This window comes from Lepus europaeus, chromosome 1 (assembly GCF_033115175.1).
Source record: "Lepus europaeus isolate LE1 chromosome 1, mLepTim1.pri, whole genome shotgun sequence".
Taxonomy (NCBI): domain Eukaryota; kingdom Metazoa; phylum Chordata; class Mammalia; order Lagomorpha; family Leporidae; genus Lepus; species Lepus europaeus.
Window position 1 is genome coordinate 54,096,954 of NC_084827.1, and position 25,016 is coordinate 54,121,969.

A 25,016-nucleotide genomic window follows, 5' to 3' on the forward strand; every position below is an offset into this window, starting at 1 on the left:
GTTAGATTTGAGGAGATTTAAGAAATAAAACCATCATAATGGATATACATTCTAGGTTGATGTAAACATTAGACTAACCACTAAATCAGTTATATGAAATGACACAGTAAGTCAGACACAGCACTCCTTCCTAGAATAGCCCTACCATCCACATTAGTCCAGGTGGTTGGGCCAGGATAGGCCCGAAGGTGAGGGTCAAATGGTCTAATTTTGGCAGGAAAGGAAGATAAATAATCTTAAGAACCAAAGAAGGCCTCATTATCACTTAGATGAAATGCTGTATTATATCATCTCTAACAAAAGAATATCCTATTTTGTAGGGTCTTGGATTTCCTGGTGAAAATTTATTTTTATACCTGTTAATAACTTCTACTTTAGACAAAGAGAACTTTATAAAATACATATTTTTGGAACATAATAGATGAAAAAAAAATTTAATTATAGATAATATAAATGTAAACAACTTAAAATATGACACTAAGTCACTCGAACACACAATGAGGAATAGTAATTAAAGGTCCTGAAAATTCATTTTGAAAACCCAGCTAATTTTATGATATAATAAATTTGATCATGCAAATCTTATTTGGACTCTCAGCATGATTATATATATATATATATATATATATATATATATATATATATATATCCCTATATCTATTGAGTCAATTAATACTTACAATTGCAAAGTAACTATAAAATACCCAAGTGGTAGAGTTAAAACTATTTCTGAAGAAGCTGTTTATCTATTCAAAGAGTAAATCAGGAAATAAACTCTACCTCCCAAAGGATTTTACTCAGGAAAGGCTGTTATACAAACTGGAGAAAATCTGCTTTGGTCTGTGCTTCAGGCAAATGATGGTTTGCAGTGGCAGCAGATGGGGAAAAGGAAATCAGAGGCTTACCTCCCCAAGGAAGTCATTGGAAGAAAATCTATCATAATCCCAAACTGTCACCTCCAGTGTTTTCTTCTTGAGCTACAGTTCAAATAAAAATGGCATTAACCTCATTTTTCCATCATGAATTTTCCTATACTCATAAAATTGACTGATTTATTTTTACTTCTGTCAATGCTTTTCAATAATGTAAAAATATGTGGATTTATACTAACTACAAATTTCAGTGATTATTTCTCAGTCCAGTCTAGTGTGTGAGCATTAGCAGGCTCATGACTTGGTGAACAAAATGATAATGCTACTTATTTCCTGTTGTCCTCTTCTTCTAGCCCTCATTTTTTAAAATAGAAGAATCTAGAAATATTCTTTAAAGACATTTATGCATTGCAAAAATGTCACTGCAATAGAGTATTTGGAGTCTGGCTTTTTGCTTCAGTCATTTAAAAAATAGGATTATTTCTGTGGGTGGGTTTAAATAAAGGACAGATTATAATTTATTTCCAGCTTCGATTTCATAAGCAAATTAATATTTTCAGAGGACAAATTAAAAACCTTACTTTGAAAGACAATTTACTTTTAAGTAAAAACAACAAAGAGAAAGTATCCATATATAACAATTTACTTGTCATATATGGATACTTTCTCTTTGTTGTTTGATTTGTATTCTCTACTCTAAGAATTCAACCTTATCAACTATCAACTCTTTTCTGGTATTCATGAAGGGTTATGAAATGCATATTTTCTAAAGCATAGTGATGTAATTTTACATTGCGTCACTTATTGGTGGTGATAATCTTTCATACAAGTCAACATTATGCCTTCCTCTGTAAGGTTTAGCCAAATATTGCCAGATTCTTAGGCTTTGATTTGAATTTTTTAAAAATACATATTTGTAAGGCAGTGTGATAGAGTTCTTCCATCCACAGGTTTACTCCCCAAATGCCTGTAATGACCAGGGCTGGACCAGCACCAAGCAGGGAGCTAAGAACTCAATCCAAGCCTCTCCACTTGGGTGGCAGACTCCCAATTGCTTGAGACATCACTGCTGTATCCCTGGTCAGGTGTGCATTAGCAGGAAGCTGGAGTCAGGTACAGAGCCAGGTGTGGATATTAGTCATTTATAAAGAATGCAGGTCCCCCAACTGGTCTTTAACCATTGTATTGAACACCCTACCCTGGCTATATTTCTGACATGTGTTTTATCCAGTTCATTTTGTTTGTTTGGCAAAATTGATTTGGATCCCAATACTTCAATAATTTCATCACCATACTTCTATTAGCTGCAAGTATTGCCTAGAAAATAATCACCACATACCTGTTCCAGAGAAATGCTTTTATAAATTACTGTCTGATTCCACTCGGGGTTAAGACTTTTCTGAACATATTTAGTCCTTCTCTTGTACTCAGCACTGAATTGGAAGAAAACAAAGAGTTATCTTGATTATTCAACTTGACTGTTGACTTCATAGTCAAGCCAAAGGACTTACAGATTGTTAAAGAACATATCTGGGTTCACGTCACTAAACAATCATCTCATCATCCTCGTTTCTTATGGCTTCTTCTAAGTTGAATGCACAATGACAATTTAAAAATATGTTGACACCTTTAGTGAGATTTGCCCTAATGAGATTTTCCCCCAAAGAAATGCCACTATATTCTATCTTATAATTTGAGAAATCTTACTCTTTTTCTGAATTACAGGAACTCTATGACAACATCAATAATGTGTTCTTGACCCATAAAAAGTTAATATTTGACTTTCCAACAGTTACGTGTCTTTATTATTATTATTATTATTATTATTATTATATTTTTGACAGGCAGAGTTAGACGGTGAGAGAGAGAGACAGAGATAGGTCTTCCTTTTGTTGGTTCACTCCCCAAATGGCCGCGGCGGCTGGTTTGCTGCGCCAATCCAAAGCCAGGAGCCAGGTGCTTCTCCTGGTCTCCCACGGGGGTACAGGGCCCAAGCACTTGGGCCATCCTCCACTGCACTCCCGGGCCACAGCAGAGAGCTGGACTGGAAGAGGAGCAATGGGGACTAGAACCCGGCACCCATATGGAATGCCGGCACCACATGTGGAGGATTAACCAAGTGAGCCACGGCACCGGCCAACCGTTACGCATCTAATGCTGTCAGAAAAGCTACGTGGAATTTCAGCTCACATTTTCTGTAAAAATTAGTAATGATTGTCCTGACTGAGGAAAGGCTAAAGAATGGCTGTTGCTATAGCTGAAACTCCATAAATATCCACTACCTCATATTTAAGGTGTATTCTGATACTCTTAGTGAAATATGATATTTAATGCAGCTATAAAGCAGTTTTAATTAAACCTAAATTCTTGGCTCATGCCAATAGCTTATGTTATAATTGATAAACCAAATCAAAATCTTTCCTCATGAATTATAGCTTAGAGCATCTGAACTAATCCCTGACTTTTTCATTCCCTCTATGCAACAGCTAAGAAGCTATATCCTACATGTTTAAAAACAACTTATTTCTAAAACATTTCCTAATGAAGTTTGGCAGAACATCTATAGCAGGCATCGACCAGCTGTCCAGGCTGGAAATTGGACTCCTGTTATCTGCTATTAGCAAATGGTGCCGACAGAGGCAAAGCCTTTTTCTAACTCTCATTGCCATTCTCTGAATTTTCTGCCAAGGCTTATGTCTCAGGTCCTGGACAACACTTCATCTCTGAGCTCCAGAATCCTGAAAATGAGGGTCCTGACCTGTGTCTGCATTCATAAGTGGCCTTGCCCAAAAGGAATTGGGCCCTGATACTTGCAAGCTGCAATTCTATTCCAAGCTACAACCAGAGTAGCTCTTGCTACATTCTTGGTCTCAAGCACAGTCATATCCTGGAATGCCCTATTTTACTGCCCAGCCACTAATTCACCTATGCATTTTGGATAAAGTTATTGAGAATAAAACCCCAGTTCACCACTCACTTTTAGAGACCCCTACAGCCAAGTATTTTCCTTTTCTCCTCTGATTATATTCTCTAATCAGCAGTAAATTCCAGCATTGACTGCATAATGCCATTGATCTGAGTTCTGGGGGTAGGGAAGGAAAGCTGTCAGCACTTTATGTCCACACTTCATCCACTCCCTCCTGCACCCACTAAGAGAGTTTGATTTAATCAGTATGAGCAGTAGGACTTTAGAGAGCTCCCAGGTTAGTCTGGTGTGAGGCCAAGACTGAGAACCACACTCCCTAGATCTCACGAAAAAAGCGGACATTTTAGCGACTATGAGCTGCACCCAATTTAAGTAATAAAGTAGCACATCTGCTCACTTCTGGGCAATGCATTTGCATGTAAAAAGAAAAGAATTTGACAACTTTGTCTTTCATGATAACCTGCAATGTTGCAGAAATGTATGGATAATGATTTAAGGGGGGGAGGAGACTTTTTTTCTGCCAAAGGTCATTTAGATATTGATGATACCATTTGTGGGCCATATAAAATGATTAATTTAAAATTAGCCTGCTATAGATTTATTGAATTTTGAGTTTTGCTTGAGGTTACCTTGACAAGGCCAGAACAAATGATTTTGTGGGCCAGGCATTCTCAACCCTTGAAAGTAACAAGAACTTCCAAAGTTATGGGCAGAAGGTGTAAGTTTGTGCATAAAAATTTTAGACAAATCAGTAAATCTCTAGTGAAGCTGAAGGTTATATACCCAAACACCCAGAATATACTACTTCTACTTATTCCACTTCTACCCTAGAGAAATTCCCCAATGTGTGTACATGAAAGATGTTCATAAACTTTCATTTAGACAGAATACATTACAATATATTCATTCCATGGAATAGTAAGCAGCAGTTGAATTAAATAGATATCATATATATCAAACTAGATAAATCTCTCTCTTTTTAAAAATTTTTTTAATTTATTTGACAGATAGAAGTTACACAGTGAGAGAAAGAGAGACAGAAAGGTCTTCCTTCAGTTGGTTAACCCCCCAAATGGCCGCTACGGCCGGTGCAATACACCGATCCGAAGCCAGGAGCCAGGAGCTTCCTCCCGGTCTCCCATGCGGGTGCAGGGGCCCAAGCACTTGGGCCATCCTCCACTGCCTTCCCGGGCCACAGCAGAGAGCTGGACTGGAAGAAGAGCAACCAGGACTAGAACCCGGTGCCCATAGGGAATGCCGGCACCCCAGGTGGAGGATTAACCAAGTGAGCCATGGCGCTGGCCCCTAGATAAATCTCTGTTCATCAAAAAATTTGTAGATAGATTATGTATCATAATATAAAATCAAAATAATGGGAAGTAATACTATATATGTATATATATGATCTACATTAATATCATAAGAAGTTATAATGTTAAAGTTATAAATGTTTTTCATGTGTTCACTCACTTAATCCTCAAAGCAATACAATGAAACAGGCATAATTTGTTATTCTACTTTATAAGTAAGGAAAACTGAAGCTCAGCAGAACAGATATTAACTGATAAAACATAGGGAATCTGATTCTTTCCTATTACACATGTTATAGAAACTCAACTGATAATGACCATTACAAAACATAACTGTTTTCTTACTTGCAGGCTGCATCAGCTAGGGTGTCTAGTTTGTCTTCTTTATAATCGAAAGTTTTGCACTTGAATTTAGTTTCCCATATATATATATATATATATATATATATATAGTTTTTTAAAGATTTATTTTATTTACTTGAAAGGCAGAGTTAAGGGGGCGGGGAGAGAAAAAGAGAGAAAAGGGGGAAAAAGAGGGAAATCTTCCATCTGCTGGTTCACTCCCCAAATAGCTCCAAGGGCCAGGCCAAAGCCAGGAGCCAGGAGCCTCTTCCAAGTCTCCTACATTGGTGCAGGGTCCCAAGGACTTGGGTCATCCTCTGCTGCTTTCCCAAGTGTATTAGCAGGGAGTATCCGGGATACAAACCAGCATCCATATGGGATAACAGCACTAGTCAATACAGTTTAACACATCATGCCACAATGCTGGCCCCCAGTTATGTGTTTTTTTATAATATATATAATGTATATGTACATACATTTTTTTAAAGGTAGGACATTTTTAAAATTTACCCAGGGAAATGCAGAATGGTATATATCTTGACTGCTGTAGAACAATTAGGGATAGCTATTTTAAGTGTTTCCTTTTGACCAAATCCATTCAGAAATAATGTAAATTGGCTAAAGATCAAAATGGTCATCTTAACAGGGTATGTTAATCTTATTAATGAGTTTGATTCTCCAATTTTCTCCAGACCCAAAACATCCACTGTGTTTAGGATGAATGGAAGAAAATTACACCTTGCCCTGAAGCCCTCCTCCACCAACTCTGACTAGTGTGTACAAACACCAATGAAATTCTTTGCTGTCATTTTCTGTACTTGGATTTCCTGACACGCCAGAGCTGTCCACAAAGTCGTTCCTTCAATAGCATGTGTTTTATAACTAACAAATTCTGATCATCTGGTGTTATTACAGTGGGCTGTGCTGTCACTTGACACAACTGGAGACTCTCCACAGTTCTCATATAGCTTTGCTCTAATCTGTGGATCTACAAAATGAAGGTGGCCAAGTTAGCAGGGGGATTCCTGAGTAGATGCAAACACACAGTCTAAGGAAAAAGTAGAGTTCATCCTCCCCTTCCTTCTTTGTGTGGCAAACACACTACAGTATATTCCCTCATTAAGAAGACTGTGTTAATGATATTACATTAGGATAATCACATCATATCTAATAATATAGGAGAAAATAAAAGACTTCATCTAGATAAGTCATGGTGCCTATCAAATATCTCACCCAGTTAGAACAGAGGATTTTAAATGTAGTCACTGCGGGCCGGCGCCGTGGCTCACTTGGCTAACCCTCTGCCCGCGGTACCGTCACCCCGGGTTCTAGTTCCGGTTGGGGTGCCGGTTCTGTCCCGGTTGCTCCTCTTCCAGTCCAGCTCTCTGCTGTGGCCCGGGAAGGCAGTGGAGGACAGCCCAAGTTTTTGGATCCTACACGCGCATGGGAGACCAGGAAGACTCACCTGGCTCCTGGCTTCGGATCAGCACAGCACACCGGCCATAGCGGCCATTTTGGGGGTGAACCAATGGAAAAAGGAAGACCTTTCTCTCTGTCTCTCTCTCTCACTGTCTAACTCTGCCTGTCAAAAAAAAAAAAAAATGTAGTCACTGTAAAAACACGGTAAAAGTTCAAAGTGATGGATACATCCATTACTTTGATCTACTCATTACTCTTCCTTGTCATTCTCTCACCTCATCCTGCCTGACATTAGGTCCTTTGGAGCTTATGTTAATACAGATAAAAGGGTGGAATTTACTTGAAACAAAATATCACTTTATATTTCATTAAAAGGTATTTATATTGGCCATTCTGTCACAGATGGATATGCTTTTAAGGCAGTCAGAGAAAATATTTGAAATTCATTTTTTCTATTCTAAATTAGCAAAAAAAAAAAAAAAAACCAAAAAAAAACAATTCTCCATGATTTTATTTTTAAAGTGAAAAGAAAAAAAACTGAGAAATAAGAATATGAGTATTTCTTTGTATTTACTTTCATAGACTATTAAATAGCTAAAATATTGAAGGCATTCATTTCTTTCATTTGAGTTTCCTTTACAGGACTTACTATAAATATGAGGGGACATCAAAAATTTAGTGACAAAACAGAATTAAAAGGTAAGTTAACTTTGATACCAGAATTTTGAAATCTATGTATACTTTTTCATAACTGTATTTTCCATGAGTGTTTTTATGGCCCCTCATATATCTGAATATACATGAATATTTGTTCTTTAAAAATTAGTCCTTTGAGGTTGTTTTCTCTTTCATATAGAAAGAATTGTGCAGCATATTCAGTTTGTAAGCTCTATTTTTCTGTGCAATGCTGTATTTTTTCCATGCCAGTCTACTTTCTGTGTTCCCTGACAGGAAGACCATGACTGAACATTCCTCAACTCTAATCCCAGGGCCTAGCATTGCTTAATAAAAATGTTTGTTGAGTGGATTCTTAAAATGGCTTGTCCTTCTCTGTTTGCCTTTAAGATCCTGAAATAAAATATATTTGGGTCATCAGGTGTACACCCACACACCTGTACCCACTTCACATTGGTCCTGGAGGAAGTAATTTGATATGCTAACGAGGACATTTAGAGAGCATTTAGTGAGAATTGGGCTTCTAAGGATACACACAACAAGTTACAAAAAATAAAAAAGTTAAAACCATAGCCAAACCACATTAAGGAGGAAAAAATGTGTACTTTGCCCAAAGGTGTGATGAGAGAAAACCAGAAAAAGACCCTCCAGATTCCCATGCCCGTTTGCAGTTCTTAATTATCCAGGGACAACTGTGGAGTTCATGGGCTATTCAGGCTCTTCCTTGTCAGTCTCTCACCTCCTCCTGCCTGACCTGGGGTCTTTTGGAGCTTACCTGTATACAGATCAAAGGATGGGAAGAGCAAAGAAAAGATTAAAAAAGAAAACTGCAACAGGGTAATTTGGGGATTTTTGTTTTTTTTTTTTAAACAGGATTTTTTTTAAAAAAAATTTAAGAATGTGGGTTGTATTTCATTTTGCTTTTAAAGAAAAGTTGCTTGATTTTGCATATGATACTGTTAAATAACTTGGTACACTTCAGTAATTCGAGCATTCTGTATCTGTTTTGTTGTTGTTGTTGTTGCTTGTTTTGTTTTGTTTTTGTGCAGGGATAATTAGCCATGAATTACATGAAAAGTATTATAATTATTATCAGCAATAATAATAATACCAATTGCCAATTACTGAAACCTTAAATATCTGCCATTATTCTATCACTACTGATGTATTTATCCACATATTTCACAATAAGCCTGGGGAGGGAGCTATTATTATTCTTAGTGAGTTGAACAGGAAATTTCAGAGAAATCTCCCATCAAGTGACAATGCTGAGTTAAAAAGAACCCAAGTTCTTAAGGAGCTTACTCACTAGCTTTCATAGTCTAACTTACAGTGTCAGTACCTTATCACTGTAGGTCCCTCTCAAACTGACAATTCTCAGAGATTGATGAAAGATATGACAAGAAAATGACTTTCAGATCTGAATAGTAATCCCAGGTTCTTTCAACCATTACTTACAATTACAAAACATGCTGCTCCTAAGTTAAATATAATCACCATCATTCTGATAATTTCCCCTCAATTTCTCTAGATAAAAGACAGGAAGATTCTGAATAACGTGATTGATAAGGTCTGTCCTAAAAATGACACTATTTCTTTGAAACAGAATTAATTTCACATAGCAGCTCAGTAGACCTAGATTATGTCCTGTGGTGTGAGAACCTGCCACAATGAGGAAATCAGTACAGTGCCAGTTTCACTGTTTGCCATAATTATTGTGGCTGAAAGGAAATGGAAAATTTCTGGGCCGTATAAATTCTGTAGTGACTAGTCCTATTGGAAATATTTAAATATTTTTGCCTTTAAATATTAGAAATAATCTTTTAGGCCACACCTTGTCCATATTAACATTGATGTCAAATTTTAATGCCACACCACAGAAACAAATTTCGTGCCATTAATATAATTGAGGTGGGGTTAAACATCTGGCATACAATTTGCTTTCCCGACTGCATGATGTATTTAATTGATAGAATAATACGAGATGTGCAAAAGAATGCTTTTGAGTTTGTAGAAGGAGGTGGCCTTAGACGGCAATGTGATGGTGATGCAGCACACTTGTAGTTCTGAAAGCTTGTAGTTCAGAAAACAGCTTTCTACTTTTGGAAACAAAAAAGGATACTATTATATCATTGCCAATACACTACAGTAAGTAGGTTACTGCATCCTGTATGGCATAGCAATAATAGTGTGTTGCAGAAGGCATAAAGGCAGGGGATTGCTTCACCAGCATGTTCAAGTGAAGGGAAAAAAGAGCAGACCTGCTATTGTTTTTAAAATGAGATACACACCTAGTACTGGAAATCCAGAAGATTAGTTCATTTCTTTAGAAAAGTGACTTCAGCTGTTTTTATTTGTAATAGAAGATGCAGAATTAAGCCATGATTACCACATGAGAAGCTAAATGAATTTCAGTGGACAGATTATAAATGAAAACTTTAGTTATGCCTAATTTCATGGTAGAACTTCCTTATTTGTTTTTCTGTGCTCTTAATATTCTCTACTTTTCTGTCTCCTATGGTACACACCCAATAAAGCTATTCAAAATACGGTCAGAACAATTTTCTGTAGCTGAAATTCAAGATACCAAAAACGTAGGAACAATAAGTTACAGTTGAAAGTTGAAGTGCAGGTAAAGGAACATAAACATGCAAAAAGTGTAACTCTAGACAATAAAGACAGTGTGAAACCGAAAGAGAACCAACTCTACCTTGCATTCTGGACAACCATGACTTGACTGCATTGATTCCAAGAGCGAGAGTGAAGGATAAAGCAGGCAAGTAGGGAAGACAGGAAGAAAAAAGTTAGGAACAGAAGCAAAGAAGAAAATCTGAGAATAATTAGAGGAGCTATACTATAACATATAAATGACATGAGGTCCAAGATAATCTTAGAACTACAGTGAAAATAATGCCTCACATGTATAATAAACCCCAAGGCCTTGAGCACTGCAGGAGTAACTTAGTGAAGAGAGAGGCATTGAACAGGAGTAGCATTTTGGCTGCCTTTGAGCCATGCCACCAAACCAGAGATGACAAATCTTGGGGATAGCTCTAGGTGGAGCACTCTCCCTCTCACCATTCCCTGAATGGAGTGACAGGTCCATGTCACCCACCTGTGCTTTCCGGTTATTCAAGTCTGCAGTATTCTAACTGAAACACATCATATAATAAACAAAAGAGGTACTCCCATAGAGAAAAAAGGATACCCCAGGATATTATTGGAGAAGACAAAGTAAATAACATGCTTTCTATTCCTTCATTCATTAGCAACTACCATGTAGAGACAAACCCTTAGCAGTGATTTCCCCTTGTCTCTTGATATTAAATAATACTGAAGACCTATAGATGCAAATCAAAATCAATATGAAGTCATTGGTTTGTTGTTGTTTTTGTTATATTTACTAATATTTACTTTCAGAGATACTGTCAAACTAGAGTCACAACTATGTGAAAATTTCAATTAACTAACATAAAAGAAAAACTCTCCCTTTGTAGGGCTGTGTAGCTAGTTAACCTATGTGTAGAATTATTGAGGATTACTAAAATGTGCAATAAATTAAAACAGGATTAACCATACCCACAAGTCTATGTTTCTAAATGGAATTACTGAAAAGGAGGAGATTAAAGGCTATCTATTGCTATTGGACACAGCACCTCGTAATTGACAGATTATTTGGTGAGTATTATCTAACTTGGTCCCTTTAACAAACTAAAAATTATGGTTCTGCCTCCTTGGCTCTCTCAATGGTGGCAAGGAACAATCTCAAAGAAATTGGTGATCTGCCTGTGGTGATGTAATTACTAAGCAGCAAATTCAAAGGTTGTGTGTGACTCTAATTTGGATCCTATTCAAACAAACCAGCCACAGTCAGAGAACATATTTTATATGATTTCAATGCTGTTAGATTTGTAAAGGTTTGTTTTATGGCCTGAAATACAGTCTACTTTGGTGAAAGCTCTATGTGTATTTGAAAAAAATATGCAATTTGCTACTGATTGGTAGAATGTTCTATAAATATCAATTAGGTCATAAAATCAACCAGGAAAATATTATGAGGCAATTGGAGATTTGAAAAATTAATTGAAAATTTAAAAATTATTATGACCAAATATGGTATTATGGTTATCTTAAAATAACTCCTTATCTTTTAGAAACATATACTGAAATATTTGCTGAAAAATGTTACACAATCTGGGGCAAAAATGGAACATGGTTGGCCAGTTAGTGGTAGCTGTTGAAACCAAGTGAAGGGTGCATGGTGGATCATTGCAGGAATACTCTTCTCTACTTCTGAACCATAATGGAAAATTCCCAAGTAAAAAGTAACATTCAAATGTCAAAAAACAAGAGTGAACAACAACAAAAAAAAACTATTTTAAATAATTCTTCAAATTACCGACTCAAGAGTTCTTTTTGTTATATCTCCATTTGGCTAATACTATCCATTCAGATACAGTAGAGTCCAAATCATGTTTCAAAACCATACTTGACTATTGATTTATGTGTCAGCACATAGCATTTATCTTTAATTATGTGAAAATTAAACATCTCCACAAAAGCACTTACTTTAATCAAAAATTTATGTAACACAAGATATTCAATGATGTATTTTTCATTTACGTATCAAAGTCAACGCTTCAAATAGTGTTATTCTTTTTTAGAGATGTTTATAAAAACACTGATTGGAAACTATCTATATACGTGGATATATATCAAAGAGTCACTGAACAATATACCTAACATATCAGCTAATACACATGCCTGTAAAAATAAAGAGTAACCTACGAGGTTTTGAACAGGCACTTTTCAAACACATTTGGCAATGTGAGCTAGTACTTTAAATCTGCCACAGATAATTCCTTATAATGTTTCACTCTGGTCATCACAGGAATAGTTTCCAGAATAGAAATGTAGATTTGCTCTCAAAGAGGCTGGTTTTATTATGAGAGCTGCTTGTCTAGAACTCTTTAAGGTTTGCTTAAACATTTTTGATTCCAACTTACCTACTCATTAGAGACAAGTAAAGATGTGTGAAAAAAACTCAGGAAAAGATAATAAGTCTAATTAAAGTGAAGCTTTGACGTTCAAGACTGCAAGATACTATCACTGTTTTTTAAGCCACAGATGAGATACTTAGAAGTCATTATTTCTTTACTCACCCTCGCCCAGGAAGCAGGTACACTTTAACAAACGGATCAGAATAACCGTTATTGTCACGAGGAACAAGGTTTCTTGCTTGGAGAATATGTATTATGAGATTTCCAAGATCATAGTTGATTTGAAGCTTTAAGAGACAGCAAAATATTTCATGATTTAAAAAAGAAAACCTTGCAATACATTATCATTCAATATCTTATCAATTTTTTTTAAATCTTATAAGAAGTGTCTACCCTTATTTCCATTTTATTTGAAACTGGAATGGACTGGTTTCTGTCTAAGTTAGTTGAAAGCTCCTGGGCACATTTTAATCCCTAATAAACATGCTGTTCATCCTTTCCATGGTAGATGGTAGAAAGTACTTGCCTATTTAAAATTCACTTAGTAGAAAAATCATACAGCTATACTAATTATATTATTAAACTAAATTTCCACTGTTGGAAAAGAAGCAAATGTTAATGTTACCAGGATTTTAAAAAGAAACTAATTGGCAAAATTATAGATGTCATTTACATTTTGCCAAATACATAGCAGCAGGTGGGATGGCTACTTAAAGATAAAGCTATGGGTTTTAAAAAGTGAGAACACTCAAGAAAAGTGTACATTTCACCTCTTCATACATTACCTGGTGTGAAAGTCACAACTTCTCTTTCTGTGCTGCATCTCTAATAGGGTGAGAGGTTAGGATAATAAAATCTTGTTCTTTAACTTTAGAAGCTGAAGAAGAAAGTTTCATTGCCTCATAAGATGCTTATTGGCTGTTACATAATTGTCACTGAATAGTAAAAGACTTAGGTTTGAATAAATACATGAGAAGTCTGCATAATGCAAAATGATTCCATTAATGCTTTTCTCTTTCACAACTGAAATAATCCTTAGGCATCATTGAGAATAAGCCTTGAACCTCTTTGATATTGCTTTAGGAAGGATCTATAATTCAAAGGGGGAATCTATAAATAAAAATACTAACTTTTTCTACAAAACAGATATGCTGTGTTTACACTGAAAACAGAAACTTAAAAGCTACAGTAAATCCTGTTGTTAGCATAGTTTTGATATGCTTATTTTTCCAGCCAGAAAATGAAGCTTCAATTGTGTCTCAATGCAAAGTCCCTCTGACCATCATAAAAGCAATGAGGAAAGTAAAGCAGAGTACTGTAAAGAAAGAGAAATGGGAAGCTTAGAACTATGTGTTATAATGGAGTAGTGAAATACAGAATATGGAATAATATGCAATTATCTTCACTGAAATTTAGATAATGAGCAATAGTTTTCCATTCTCTCATTCTCTGCCAGGCTTAGAGTTCATTTGTAGCTGATCAAGCACCCAAACCATTTCTTACTGGAATGAGAGCTTGAAGGGTACCCTAGGGTGCTCTGCATGGCCCCAGGGAACACGTGGAGTTGCTCAGGGGACAATTCTGTGAGAAGGGGATGCACCCAGCCTTCCTCAACCACAGTGGCTCCAACATCAAAATATTCATGATGTAGGTGTCTGCAGAAAGTTAACTTTGGAGAATATGCATTATGAGATTTCCAAGATCATAGTTGATTTGAAGCTTTAAGAGACAGCAAAATATTTCATGATTTAAAAAAACCCTTGCAATACATTATCATTCAATATTTTATCATTTTTTAAAAAATCTTGTAATAAGCATCTATATATATTATATATATTGTACATTGAAGGACTTGTGGAAAATTGTAAAAATTTACCAGAGTCTAACCTGCTGAAAAACAAGAAAGTTTCAAAAAAGGTCAATTAAAAAGTTTCAAGAAAGGTCAGTTAGAAAGTTTCAAGAAAGGTCAGTTTCTGGGAAACTGCAACTTAGCAGATAGCAGGGAATACCAGTTTGAAAACCCCCCTTGTGCAATGGTTAAGATAAGTAAAACTGATGTGTACTGAGATAAGTAGAACTGCTATATACTAAGATAAGTAAAATTACTGTAAACAAAAACCCCATTCCCCTTTGTATTCACTTGCTTAAGATAATTTTGTGGTTTTTGCCTTTAAATACTGCCTGTAACCCTCGTCCAGTACCTCACTCTCTCAGGAGGGAGGGGTCCGTTTTGCGCAAAACATAAGTAAACCGCCTCTTGTGTTTGCATCGCCAGTGTCCGGAGTCTGGATTTCTGGGTCCCCAGGGTGCTACCCAGGACCCCGTCGCTTTGGGTCCTTCAACATAATATATATATATATATATATATATATATATATATATATATATATATATATATAAAATCCACAGTCTTAGGAAATTATCTCAAGAGTTTAGAAAGAATATTATTAGGGTAAATTTCAACTATAAAATTGCATCCTACTGTTCAAGTAGTGAAAAATCAAAACAGCAAACCAAAATAAATACAGCAGATACCAGTCCAAAAAAAAAATCAGAAATTCCAGCATTTTCTTTGCCGCTTGACAAAGGCAGAAAGATCAAGTCTGGTGAAAAACAGGCTTTCTAGAATCAAGAAACAGCAGAGAGACAGCAAGATGTGGAGTTGAGGGTATCAGGCTCAATCCCTTCTTTGTAAGGTGTCGCATTCTGCACCTCTCTTCCACCTCCACCTTTATACTCTGCTTTTGCTTTTAGCAGTGTATACTGAGCTAATCATTCAACTGATTCCTTTGTAGGCCACAGTCAGCCATAGCTACTTTTATTACATATTCCTTTGGTTAGTATTTTTCTTACTCCAAGATTGAGTGGACATGCTGTATTACGTAGTGGCTAACATCTCTAGATGATAAATTGAGTCTCAACTTATTTCTCGAGGTTGACTCTTCATGCCATTACTAACTATATTGCCTTTCCTTGCACCATTTCTTCTGCCCCCTTTATGCTTATTCTCAAATTAGTTTAGACCTCTGTTATCCTTTGTGAAGTCTTTTGTGAAAATTTCCCCCAAAGATACATTGGAGAAGCAGCTAATATCTCTTTCCCTTATCTAAAGCTTACTACTTTCAAATAGTTAATTTACACTGTGTTAATTCTTTGTGACATTTCTTATCTATACTAAATTACTTTTTGGTATCACCTAAATCATGGTTTCTCTAATAGTTTTTACCATGTCCCACACTAAGAAATATATTTATGTTATAATAAAATATACAAATACATAAACACACACAGAATTAAAAAAGTATAGTGACACATACCATATTCTATTTTCCTGGTCAAAACCTCTCAAATTGATTTTATAAATTACAAATCATATGAAAAAATATTCCTCTAAAAGAATTGGGCAATTATTTAGCACTTATTGGTCAAAAGAAGAAAAAAAGATAAGATTAGACTTAAAAAAAGGAATCTCTAAATTTACAAGAGAATCTGTCCTGTCTGAAACACTGAAACACAAAACAGATTGACACTGTCACAGGCAGATTTCAAAGTATAAAAGTATAAAATTGCGGGGAGAAGAAAGATGGCGGAATAGGAAGGGAGCACATTGATAGTTCAGCAAGACACACAGGTTAATAAAAGTGGAGATACTGCAGGGTCAAGGAAGAGTAGGGGAAGAAACAGCAGAGGAAACTCTTGCGGAACTAGTGATTCACAGTGGACCTGCGTGGAGAGCGTGGGAGCCCAAGTTCGGGACACCAGCGGCAGACTCAACGCACCAGCGCTGGAACACGAGGTGAGCCGAACCTCCATAGCCCGAGACACCAGCGGGCAAGCAGAAAGAGGAGACTAGAGGGAACGAGGCTTGAAACTCCGTGGGGAAAAGTTCACCAGGCTAACCAGAAGAGAGAGAGGAAAAAAAAAAGAAAAAAAGAAAAAAAGTGACCGATACGGACACGAGTTTCTCTCCCTCCACTCACCCCTCAAAGGCGAGCAAGACAAAGAGCAGGCGCCATTTTGGACATACGTCATAAGCAGGGCGACCTCAGGTCTGCACAGGCCCTGAGCCTAGCAGAAAAACCTGACTCTGGGGGGAGGGGTGAAATAACAGGAGATTAGCATCTAACTTGGCAACCCAGTGGGAGACTGCAGGAGAATTGGAGCCCACACCGAGGGCAGCAGAGATTCCCTGTGTGGTCCTTGGGATAGAGCTTCCAATCTCTGGCTCCTGTGGGTATATCATTTGCCTGCTAACTACCTCCAATTACGTTCAGCTGTGCGGAATTACTTCCCTTTTGAATCAAAAAAAGAAAGAGAGATTTACCACACCTAACCTGGGAGTGTCATCTTTGACACACCCTCAACCCTGAGGAACCAAACCCAGCTCTCAGTCCACACTTATCTCAAGCCTCTAAGGCTCCACCAAAAGCAGACAGTCCACTTAATATAGAGCCATAGCGTAACAAGAAAAAACACAGTGAAGAAACCAAATATCTCCAACATGCTATACAACAAACGCAAAAACCGAGGTAACAAGAACAAGGAAGACACTATGACGCCCCCAAATGAAAAAGACACCCCAATTCAAGATTATGAAGATGATGAGATAGAAGAAATGCAAGAAGCAGATCTCAAAAAATTGATAAGAACATTAAGAAGTTCTCAAAAACAAATTCTTGAACTACAAAAATCCTTAGTGGACAAGATAGAAAATCTCTCTCATGAAAGTGAAATATTAAGGAGGAATCAAAATGAAATGAAACAACTAGTGGAACAAGAAACTCTGATAGTGACTAGAAATCACAATGAAATGAAGAACTCAATAGATCAAATGACAAACACATTAGAGAGCCTTAAAAACAGAATGGGCAAAGCAGAAGAGAGAATATCAGACTTAGAAGACAGAGAACAGGAAAGGAAACAGGCAAACCAAAGAAAAGAAGAAGAAATTAGAAATCTAAAAAATATTATCGGGAATCTACAGGATACTATTAAAAAACCTAATATTCGGGTTCTAGGAGTTCCTGAAGGCATGGAGAGGAAGAAAGGATTAGAAGGCATTTTCAGTGAGATACTAGCAGAAAATTTCCCAGGTTTGGAGAAGGACAGAGGCATCTTAGTACAGGAAGCTTATAGAACCCCTAATAAACATGACCAAAAGAGATCCTCACCACGACACATTGTAATCAAACTCACCACAGTGAAACATAAAGAAAAGATTCTAAAAGGTGCAAGAGAGAAACGTCAGATTACTCTCAGAGGATCTCCAATTAGACTCACAGCAGACTTCTCATCAGAAACCCTACAAGCTAGAAGGGAATGGCGAGACATAGCCCAGGTACTAAGAGAGAAAAACTGCCAGCCCAGAATATTATATCCTGCAAAGCTCTCATTTGTGAATGAAGGTGAAATTAAGACTTTTCATAGCAAACAGAAACTGAAAGAATTTGTTGCCTCTCATCCTGCCCTGCAAAAGATGCTTAAAGATGTGTTACACACAGAAACACAGAAACATGGTCACCAATATGAAAGAAGGTAAAGGAAGGAAACCTCACAGCAAAAGATCACAGGAAGCTCAATTTCTCTTTGACATAGAATTAAACTCTGATGCTCTGTTAAAGCAATGTGTTAAAGTAATCTAAAAACAAAAAGCAATTCAAATCAATTGGCAATCTACAAAAAGAGTTAAAGATTTTAAAAGCTATTATTAAAATTGCTATATTGGTCTATTATGCTATGTTATATGTGTGTACATATTGTATGTCCACATAGGAAATTTTATTAAGAGTTTTATTTTAAATGGCTTATAGATAAGATTGTCCATAAATTTAAGCTGCTAAAATCAATCAAAGATACATTTTAATTTGTGTGACCTGAATCTGTGTATCATATGTTTTAAACTTGTTGGTAGAAAGAAACTAAAAACATTTTATATGGTTGTGCTTAAGTTTACTGGTTAAACAAACTACACCATGTTAGATATTTAAGAGGTGTTTTCAAATACATGATTCTTAAAATTTATAGAAGGCATTGGACCTTATGGTAAATGTTTTCTTAAGTTGTTATCTAATGGTTGAAACGGTTTGCTAAGTATTCATGTAATATTGCTATTGTCAGCAAGCGATCTAGGACTTGCTCCCTCATTTCTCTATTCTAAGCCCAACTTATTCTTTCATTTCTCTATTCTCTTCAAGGTAGGAAACTAATTCTATTATGAAGGAATCTGTAGGATGCACAATTTAATCTTTAGACCTTATAAAAGAGATGGCTAACATTTTTCTGTAATAGCATAGCCAAAATAAGAACTTAAATAATAATCTCATAGCTGGATTCACTTCACCATCAGCGAAGTAAACAGTAAGTCGAAAAAACCTCCCTTTCAGACCAAAGGGAAAGAAAGTTTTAAAGTGAGAATATAATTTTCCTCATGGGCATTGTCTACCTTAGAAAAACTACTACAGAACATGCCTGTGACTATAGACTTGTAGTTCAGGCCACCGAAGATTAGAGATGGGACTTGTGCACTCCCTTGACTTGCATCCTCTGGTCTGCTTTAACACAAACCAGGAGGAAAAGAAAGCTAGGCATCAGAAGCAATGGGTGGCAGGCCTATTAATGGCTGATCTGTACAGTGATCTGCCCTCAAGGAGACCCAACAGGCCAGTCCACTGCAGTGGCTTGCAATGTGGTAAGCCTGGGCTTCAGCAGAAGTCAGCTTGTGAAGAGCCCTGGCAGCTCTGCCAAGAGTTGGATCACTGGAAATGGACCTGCCCTGGAGTCGAAGGATGCCCAGGTCAGAGCCACAGATCTTATTGGCTCTAAGCTGAAAAGCCCTTCACTCAGCCCAACTTCCAAAGTGACCACTGCAGCTGAGGGGACGGCCAAGTAGGGTCAGCAACATTGCAGGCAGAACTGTAAATTTGTTAGAGATGCCACCTGCCTTTACCTGGCCAGCTCTCCTCCCAAGCCAGCCAAGTAATGAAAGTCAACAGAGTGCCTTCCCCTAGGAGGTTCACACCTCCCTTAGGATATACCCCATGGGAAGAGATAGATAGGTCTGGGCCTCTTAACTTACAAGGCCTAAAGCCCACCAGATTATTATCAAGCCCCTTCTATCAGGTTCTATTTGCCTCTTAATCAGAAAACTTAATTGTAGCTTAGACAGCACCTTTCTTAGCACATCTAATAATGACTCTGTCCTTTGTTCTAGACCCTGTCTAGCACACTTGGGCCTCATTCCTTTGTAATCACAACCTCTACTCTACCACCAATGGCTCTACTCCCAACCTGTGTGTACTGATGGTCCTCTTCCCCACTTAATGCTGTATAATTGTTCAAACCTGGTAAATGCCACTCTTAGGATCATTGGTTACTATCCTCACTCTCTCTTTTATGACCTTGTCTAAATATGATCAGAGTCAGCAAACTTGGAAGGCTTCCATAGCCTTGGCAACTCATGACAACAGCCTAGGGTGGTTACTGGCGCCATAAACTAGAATGTCAATTTGTTGGGTCAACAACAAGAGCCACTGTGCACTTGCTCCTCATGTGGGATCTCTGTCCTTAATGTACTGTACATTTTGATTTAATGCTATAACTACTACTCAAACAGTATGTTTCACTTTGTGTTTCTATGTGGGTGCAAACTGTTGAAATCTTTATACTAAATTGATCTTCTGTATATAAAGAGAATTGAAAATGAATCTTGATGTGAATGGAAGGGGAGAGGGAGTGGGAGAGGGGAGGGTTGTGGGTGGGAGGGAAGTTATGGGAGGGGGAAGCCATTGTAATCCATAAGCTGTACACTGGAAATTTATATTCATTAAATAAAAGTTAAAAAAAAAAAGTATAAAATTGCATAGCTATGATTAGCTTTCAGAAAATGTATATTTGTATTAATATACTGTTATCAAATTGCATTTTTCCTTTATGCTTCTGTATGTGCTATAGAAACACAACGATCTTAGTGATGTTTTTACAATTTCAATAGACTAGTGACAAAACAACCAAAAACAGATGGAATGATGATGATTTTTCAAAAATTTTCTTACCTGAATTTCCCCCGTAATTGGATGAGAGACTACTTTTGTTGCATCAGTAGGCTGTAATATTAAGCAACATACATTATATCAATAGATAAACTATTCATAGGGTTTATCATTTCAACTTCCTTCTGAAATTAAATTCTATTTTGTCAGAGCACATTGTCTGGATTTTTTTTTTTTTTACATTTGGCTGCTTCAGAATAATGGTGTCTACTTATTTTCTCAACACTTGTTGAATTTTATAGATGCTCAAATCTATTTTTTAATTTTGGTAACCCTCTAATTTTATACTAGCAGATTTTCAAGAACACTTTTGGCTTTTAAGTATCTAAAGATTTAAAAAAATCTACATCATAATGATATGCAACAGGAAGGCAGCTAGGTAGATCTGCTGAGCTGCAGGTACCTGCAACTACCCAATGCCCACCCGTGTCATTCTTTTCTCCTACTTGTCAATCAAAACATGCCTTTTCCCAGGATACATCTGTTTCATGCAGGACCTGGGGGAAAGGTGCCATCGGAATATGAATATTAAGCTCCATGGGGAATTTTATAGAAGTATCATAAAACTCCCAGGTGACTTCATGTCTATAGAGGTAAACCCTCAACCCATCATCATTGACATCTCATAAAAGGAGGTGCTGGGAGCTGCTTTCTCTCTCTTCTGCTGGAAACCACAACACGAGGGTGGGGAGGGTGCTGGGGAGTGCTCTCTCCTTGCCTTCTCCCACCCCCTTTCTTTCTGGGTTCACTGCCTGCCCATGAGGGGTATCTCTCTGTGGGGAGCACCTACATTCATTGTGTGTGTGTGTATGTGTGTGGGTGTGTGTTTGGTTTCTCAACTTTTGAATAAAGAATTCTCTTTGTACACGGCAATAACCTGGAATAATAATAATAACAACAATTATATATATACATAATTATATATATTATATATATATACATATTGCACTCCCCTGCAACAAGAATGAAAAAGGCATGTTTTAGTTAACTCTGTCTAGGAGCATAGGAGGCACTTTCTTTCCAGTTAAGCAATAATTTCCTCTCCCATCACACTCCTTAATGAATGATGCATCCCATTTTGTGTAGGATCTCTTTGCTTTAATACATTTCATACATCAATGCTGCACACATGGCTGCAAAAGGAGACGAGGTCCTTCCCTGGGCCCACATCTATAATGGGATTTTAGGCAATTCCCTAACTTTCCTAAAGGCAGCCACCTAACTACCCCATCAAGTCATGTCTCCTTTTATTTATATAATATTGTGTTGTTTTAATAGTTACATGGAAAAAAAACAAAATTTATAATATCTATTATTTGTTTTCTTCCCATTTCTCTTATACTCATATTCTATAGATGAGAGCAGTCAAAAGAATATGCTTTTATTCCAAATCTTGCTCTGTGAAATAACTAAAGAATAAAAGTAATGTGATCACTATTAAAGTGATAGGAGCAGGGATTAAATTTTCTAAGCTACATATTCTTTATGAGTTCAGCTCATTTATTTTAAAAGTACTATTTGTTTATTATTTATTTTAAAATTTATTTACTTGAAAGAGTTACAGAGAGAGAAGTGGAAACAGATACACACACACACACAGAGGGGAGAGAGAGATATCATCTGCAACATCTCTTGGAAACAGAGTGTGCAAATGACCCATTTGAGGCAGCTACATTTTAACATTAGCCCAAAGTTCTTTTCTTTGTATCTTTGTGAGGCTGTTTTTGTTGACTGTTATGATAAAAAAGGTAGTGCAAGAAAGCCACTGGGATCAGTGCAGTGGAACAGGTAATGAGAGCGCTATTCTGGATCTGATCCCATGGTTTGAGAAGTTGTTCAGTGCCCACCAGGTGCACATTCCCAATGACGGGTAATTGCAGTCCTTAACAATAAAATAAAAAGAATGTATTAATTTGCATTATTTTTAATGTGGCTACTAAGCTGCTAGGATATAAATAGTTATTAAATTATTTGGTCCTAACTACTTAATAAATAAATCCAACTGTCTTAGGTATTTGGGCCTCAGTGTGGCATGAAAAAAGTATTGAGATACTAAGGGTGCACTTGTTTCACAAGAGAGTATACAACTAATTACTACTTACTAAGAATTATTTATTTACACAATAACTTGGAAGAAATTATTCAGACTTGAAAGATAAAATGAAGAAACACTGGTCAGAATTTGAGATAAAACTGTTGCAGGCAATAATATAAACATTTTGACAAGATAAATTCATATTGAATTAGTTTTTAAAAATAACAACTAGGTTTTTTTTTTAGATTTATTTTATTTATTTGAAAGACAGTTACTGGGAGAGGTAGAGACAGAGAGAGAGGTTGCCCATCTGTTGGTTCACTCCCCAGATGGCCGCAACAGCCGAAGCTGCACTGATCCGAAGCCAGGAGCCAGGAGCTTCTTCCAGGTCTCCCACATGGGTACAGGGGCCCAAGGACTTGGACCACTTTCTACTGCTTTCCCAGGCCATAGCAGAGAGCTGGATCAGAAGAGGGGCAGCTGGGACTAGAACCGGCGCCCTTATGGGATGCCATGGCTTCAGGCCAGGGCTTTAACCCGCTGTGCCACAGTGCTGGCCCCCTAAGTTATATTTTAATATGTGCATTTATTTATGCTTAAATTTTAAAATTTATTTTACTTGAGAGAAATAGAAAGACAGCAAGAGAAAGTTCCCATCTGCTATTCCCTCCTAAAATACCTAAGAGCTGAGAACTCAATCCAGCTCTCCCAAAAGGGTGGCAGGGACCCAACTACTTGAGCCATCACCACTGCCTCCTAAGGTGTACACTAGCAGGAAGCTGGAGTTTGGAGTGGAGCTGGCACTCAAAACCAGGCACTTTGATATGGAATGCAGTGGCCCAACTGCTGTACTCTACATTTTATCATCAATTCAAGGTGACTAAAATCTGTTAATTCAATATCTTATATTTATATTTATATTTATATTCCCCAAAAAACACCACTGTATAATTTAGAGACTAAAAAGATTTTATTTTGTGATTTCCAAAGCATCAAATAAATGCATTTAAAATATATAAAATATAACCCTATATATAATCTATATAATTTAAACATTTAAATTTATATATCTACTTATAGTGAGAATAAATCATTGTTAATAAATTGATCATTATGAATAATTAAAATATTTAATAGTGCATTCTAAGTATCCAAAAGTATAATTAAACTATAATTTATAATTATAAATTATAAAGCTTATACTTAGAATTCTTTATAATATAAAACTTGTACTTCAGAATATACTGAAGGGGCCATCATTGTAGTGTAATGGATTAAGCTGCCGCCTGTGGTGCTGGCATCCCATATAAGCATCTGTTCATGTCCTGGCTGTTCCACTTCTGATCCAGTTCTCTGCTAATACACCTGGGAAACTCCCCTGCACCCACATGGGAGATCTAGAAGAAGCTCCTGGCTCCTGGCTTTGGCCTGGCCCAGCCCCAGCCATTGAGGCCATTTGGGAAGTGAACCAGATAGTAGAAGACCTCTCTCTCTTTATCTCTCCCTCTGTAACTCTTTCAAAGATAAATAAATAGGGGGCCGGTGCTGTGGCATTCTGGGTAAAGTCGCCACTTGCAGTACCAGCATCCCATATGGGCACCGGTTCAAGTCCCGGATGCTCCACTTTGATCCAGCTCTCTGCTGTGGCCTGGGAAAGCAGTGGAAGACGGCCCAAGTCCTTGGGCCCCTGCATACATGTGGGGGACCTGGAGGAAGCTCCTGGCTTTGGATCGGCTCAACTCCAGCCATTGCAGCCAGTTGGGGAGTGAACCATCAGGTGGAAAACCTCTCTCCCTCTCTCTCTTTGCCTCTCCTTCTCTCTGTGTGTAACTCTGACTTTCAAGTAAAAAATAAATCTTAATAAATAAATAAATATTTTTAAAAAGAATATGCTGAAGTAGTTCTATTATATTAATAAGGTTTGTAATTTAATATTTGATTGGTTATATGGCAAATGAAATACAAAGAAGTTAGGCTGTAATTCTCTAATCATATGAGGAATATATGATATAACTGGACACATGTACTCTTACAAAGAAAATTCAGATATGTAATCACTTCCTATTTTTATACTCTCTCTCAATATGCTTTTTTAACATGTGGTTTGGAAACCAAATAAAAGAAAATGTTGCTTTTTATGCATACCACATGCTGATGGGTCAAGAAATATCATTAAATCAACTTATTCATTCAACAAAAATGTTTCAAGAAAGTTGGTACTTGCTAAATATTAAGGTTAAATAAAAAACAAAAAAGAATGAATAGGTAATAATTTCTGTCTTTAACAGTGTTAGCACAGTTAAGTAATTTGTATACAATACTATCCAATAGACTATATTGTGAACACATGGAATTTTTAAAAAGATTTCTTTATTTTAAAGGCAGAGGG

At 36.8% G+C, this 25,016-nt stretch overlaps 1 protein-coding gene across 1 annotated transcript in view; it reads right to left on the reverse strand.

The window, feature by feature from the left end:
• The window catches only part of PCLO (piccolo presynaptic cytomatrix protein), a 623,081-nt gene that overhangs the window by 88,556 nt on the left and 509,509 nt on the right, over positions 1–25,016 (reverse strand). The window contains exons 14-18 of the mRNA XM_062178496.1: positions 20,596–20,646; positions 12,707–12,831; positions 10,255–10,281; positions 2,212–2,305; positions 906–977 (exon numbers count right to left, since the gene is read on the reverse strand). Coding sequence (XP_062034480.1) covers positions 906–977; positions 2,212–2,305; positions 10,255–10,281; positions 12,707–12,831; positions 20,596–20,646 — 369 coding nt within the window. The remainder of the gene's footprint in view (positions 1–905; positions 978–2,211; positions 2,306–10,254; positions 10,282–12,706; positions 12,832–20,595; positions 20,647–25,016) is intronic.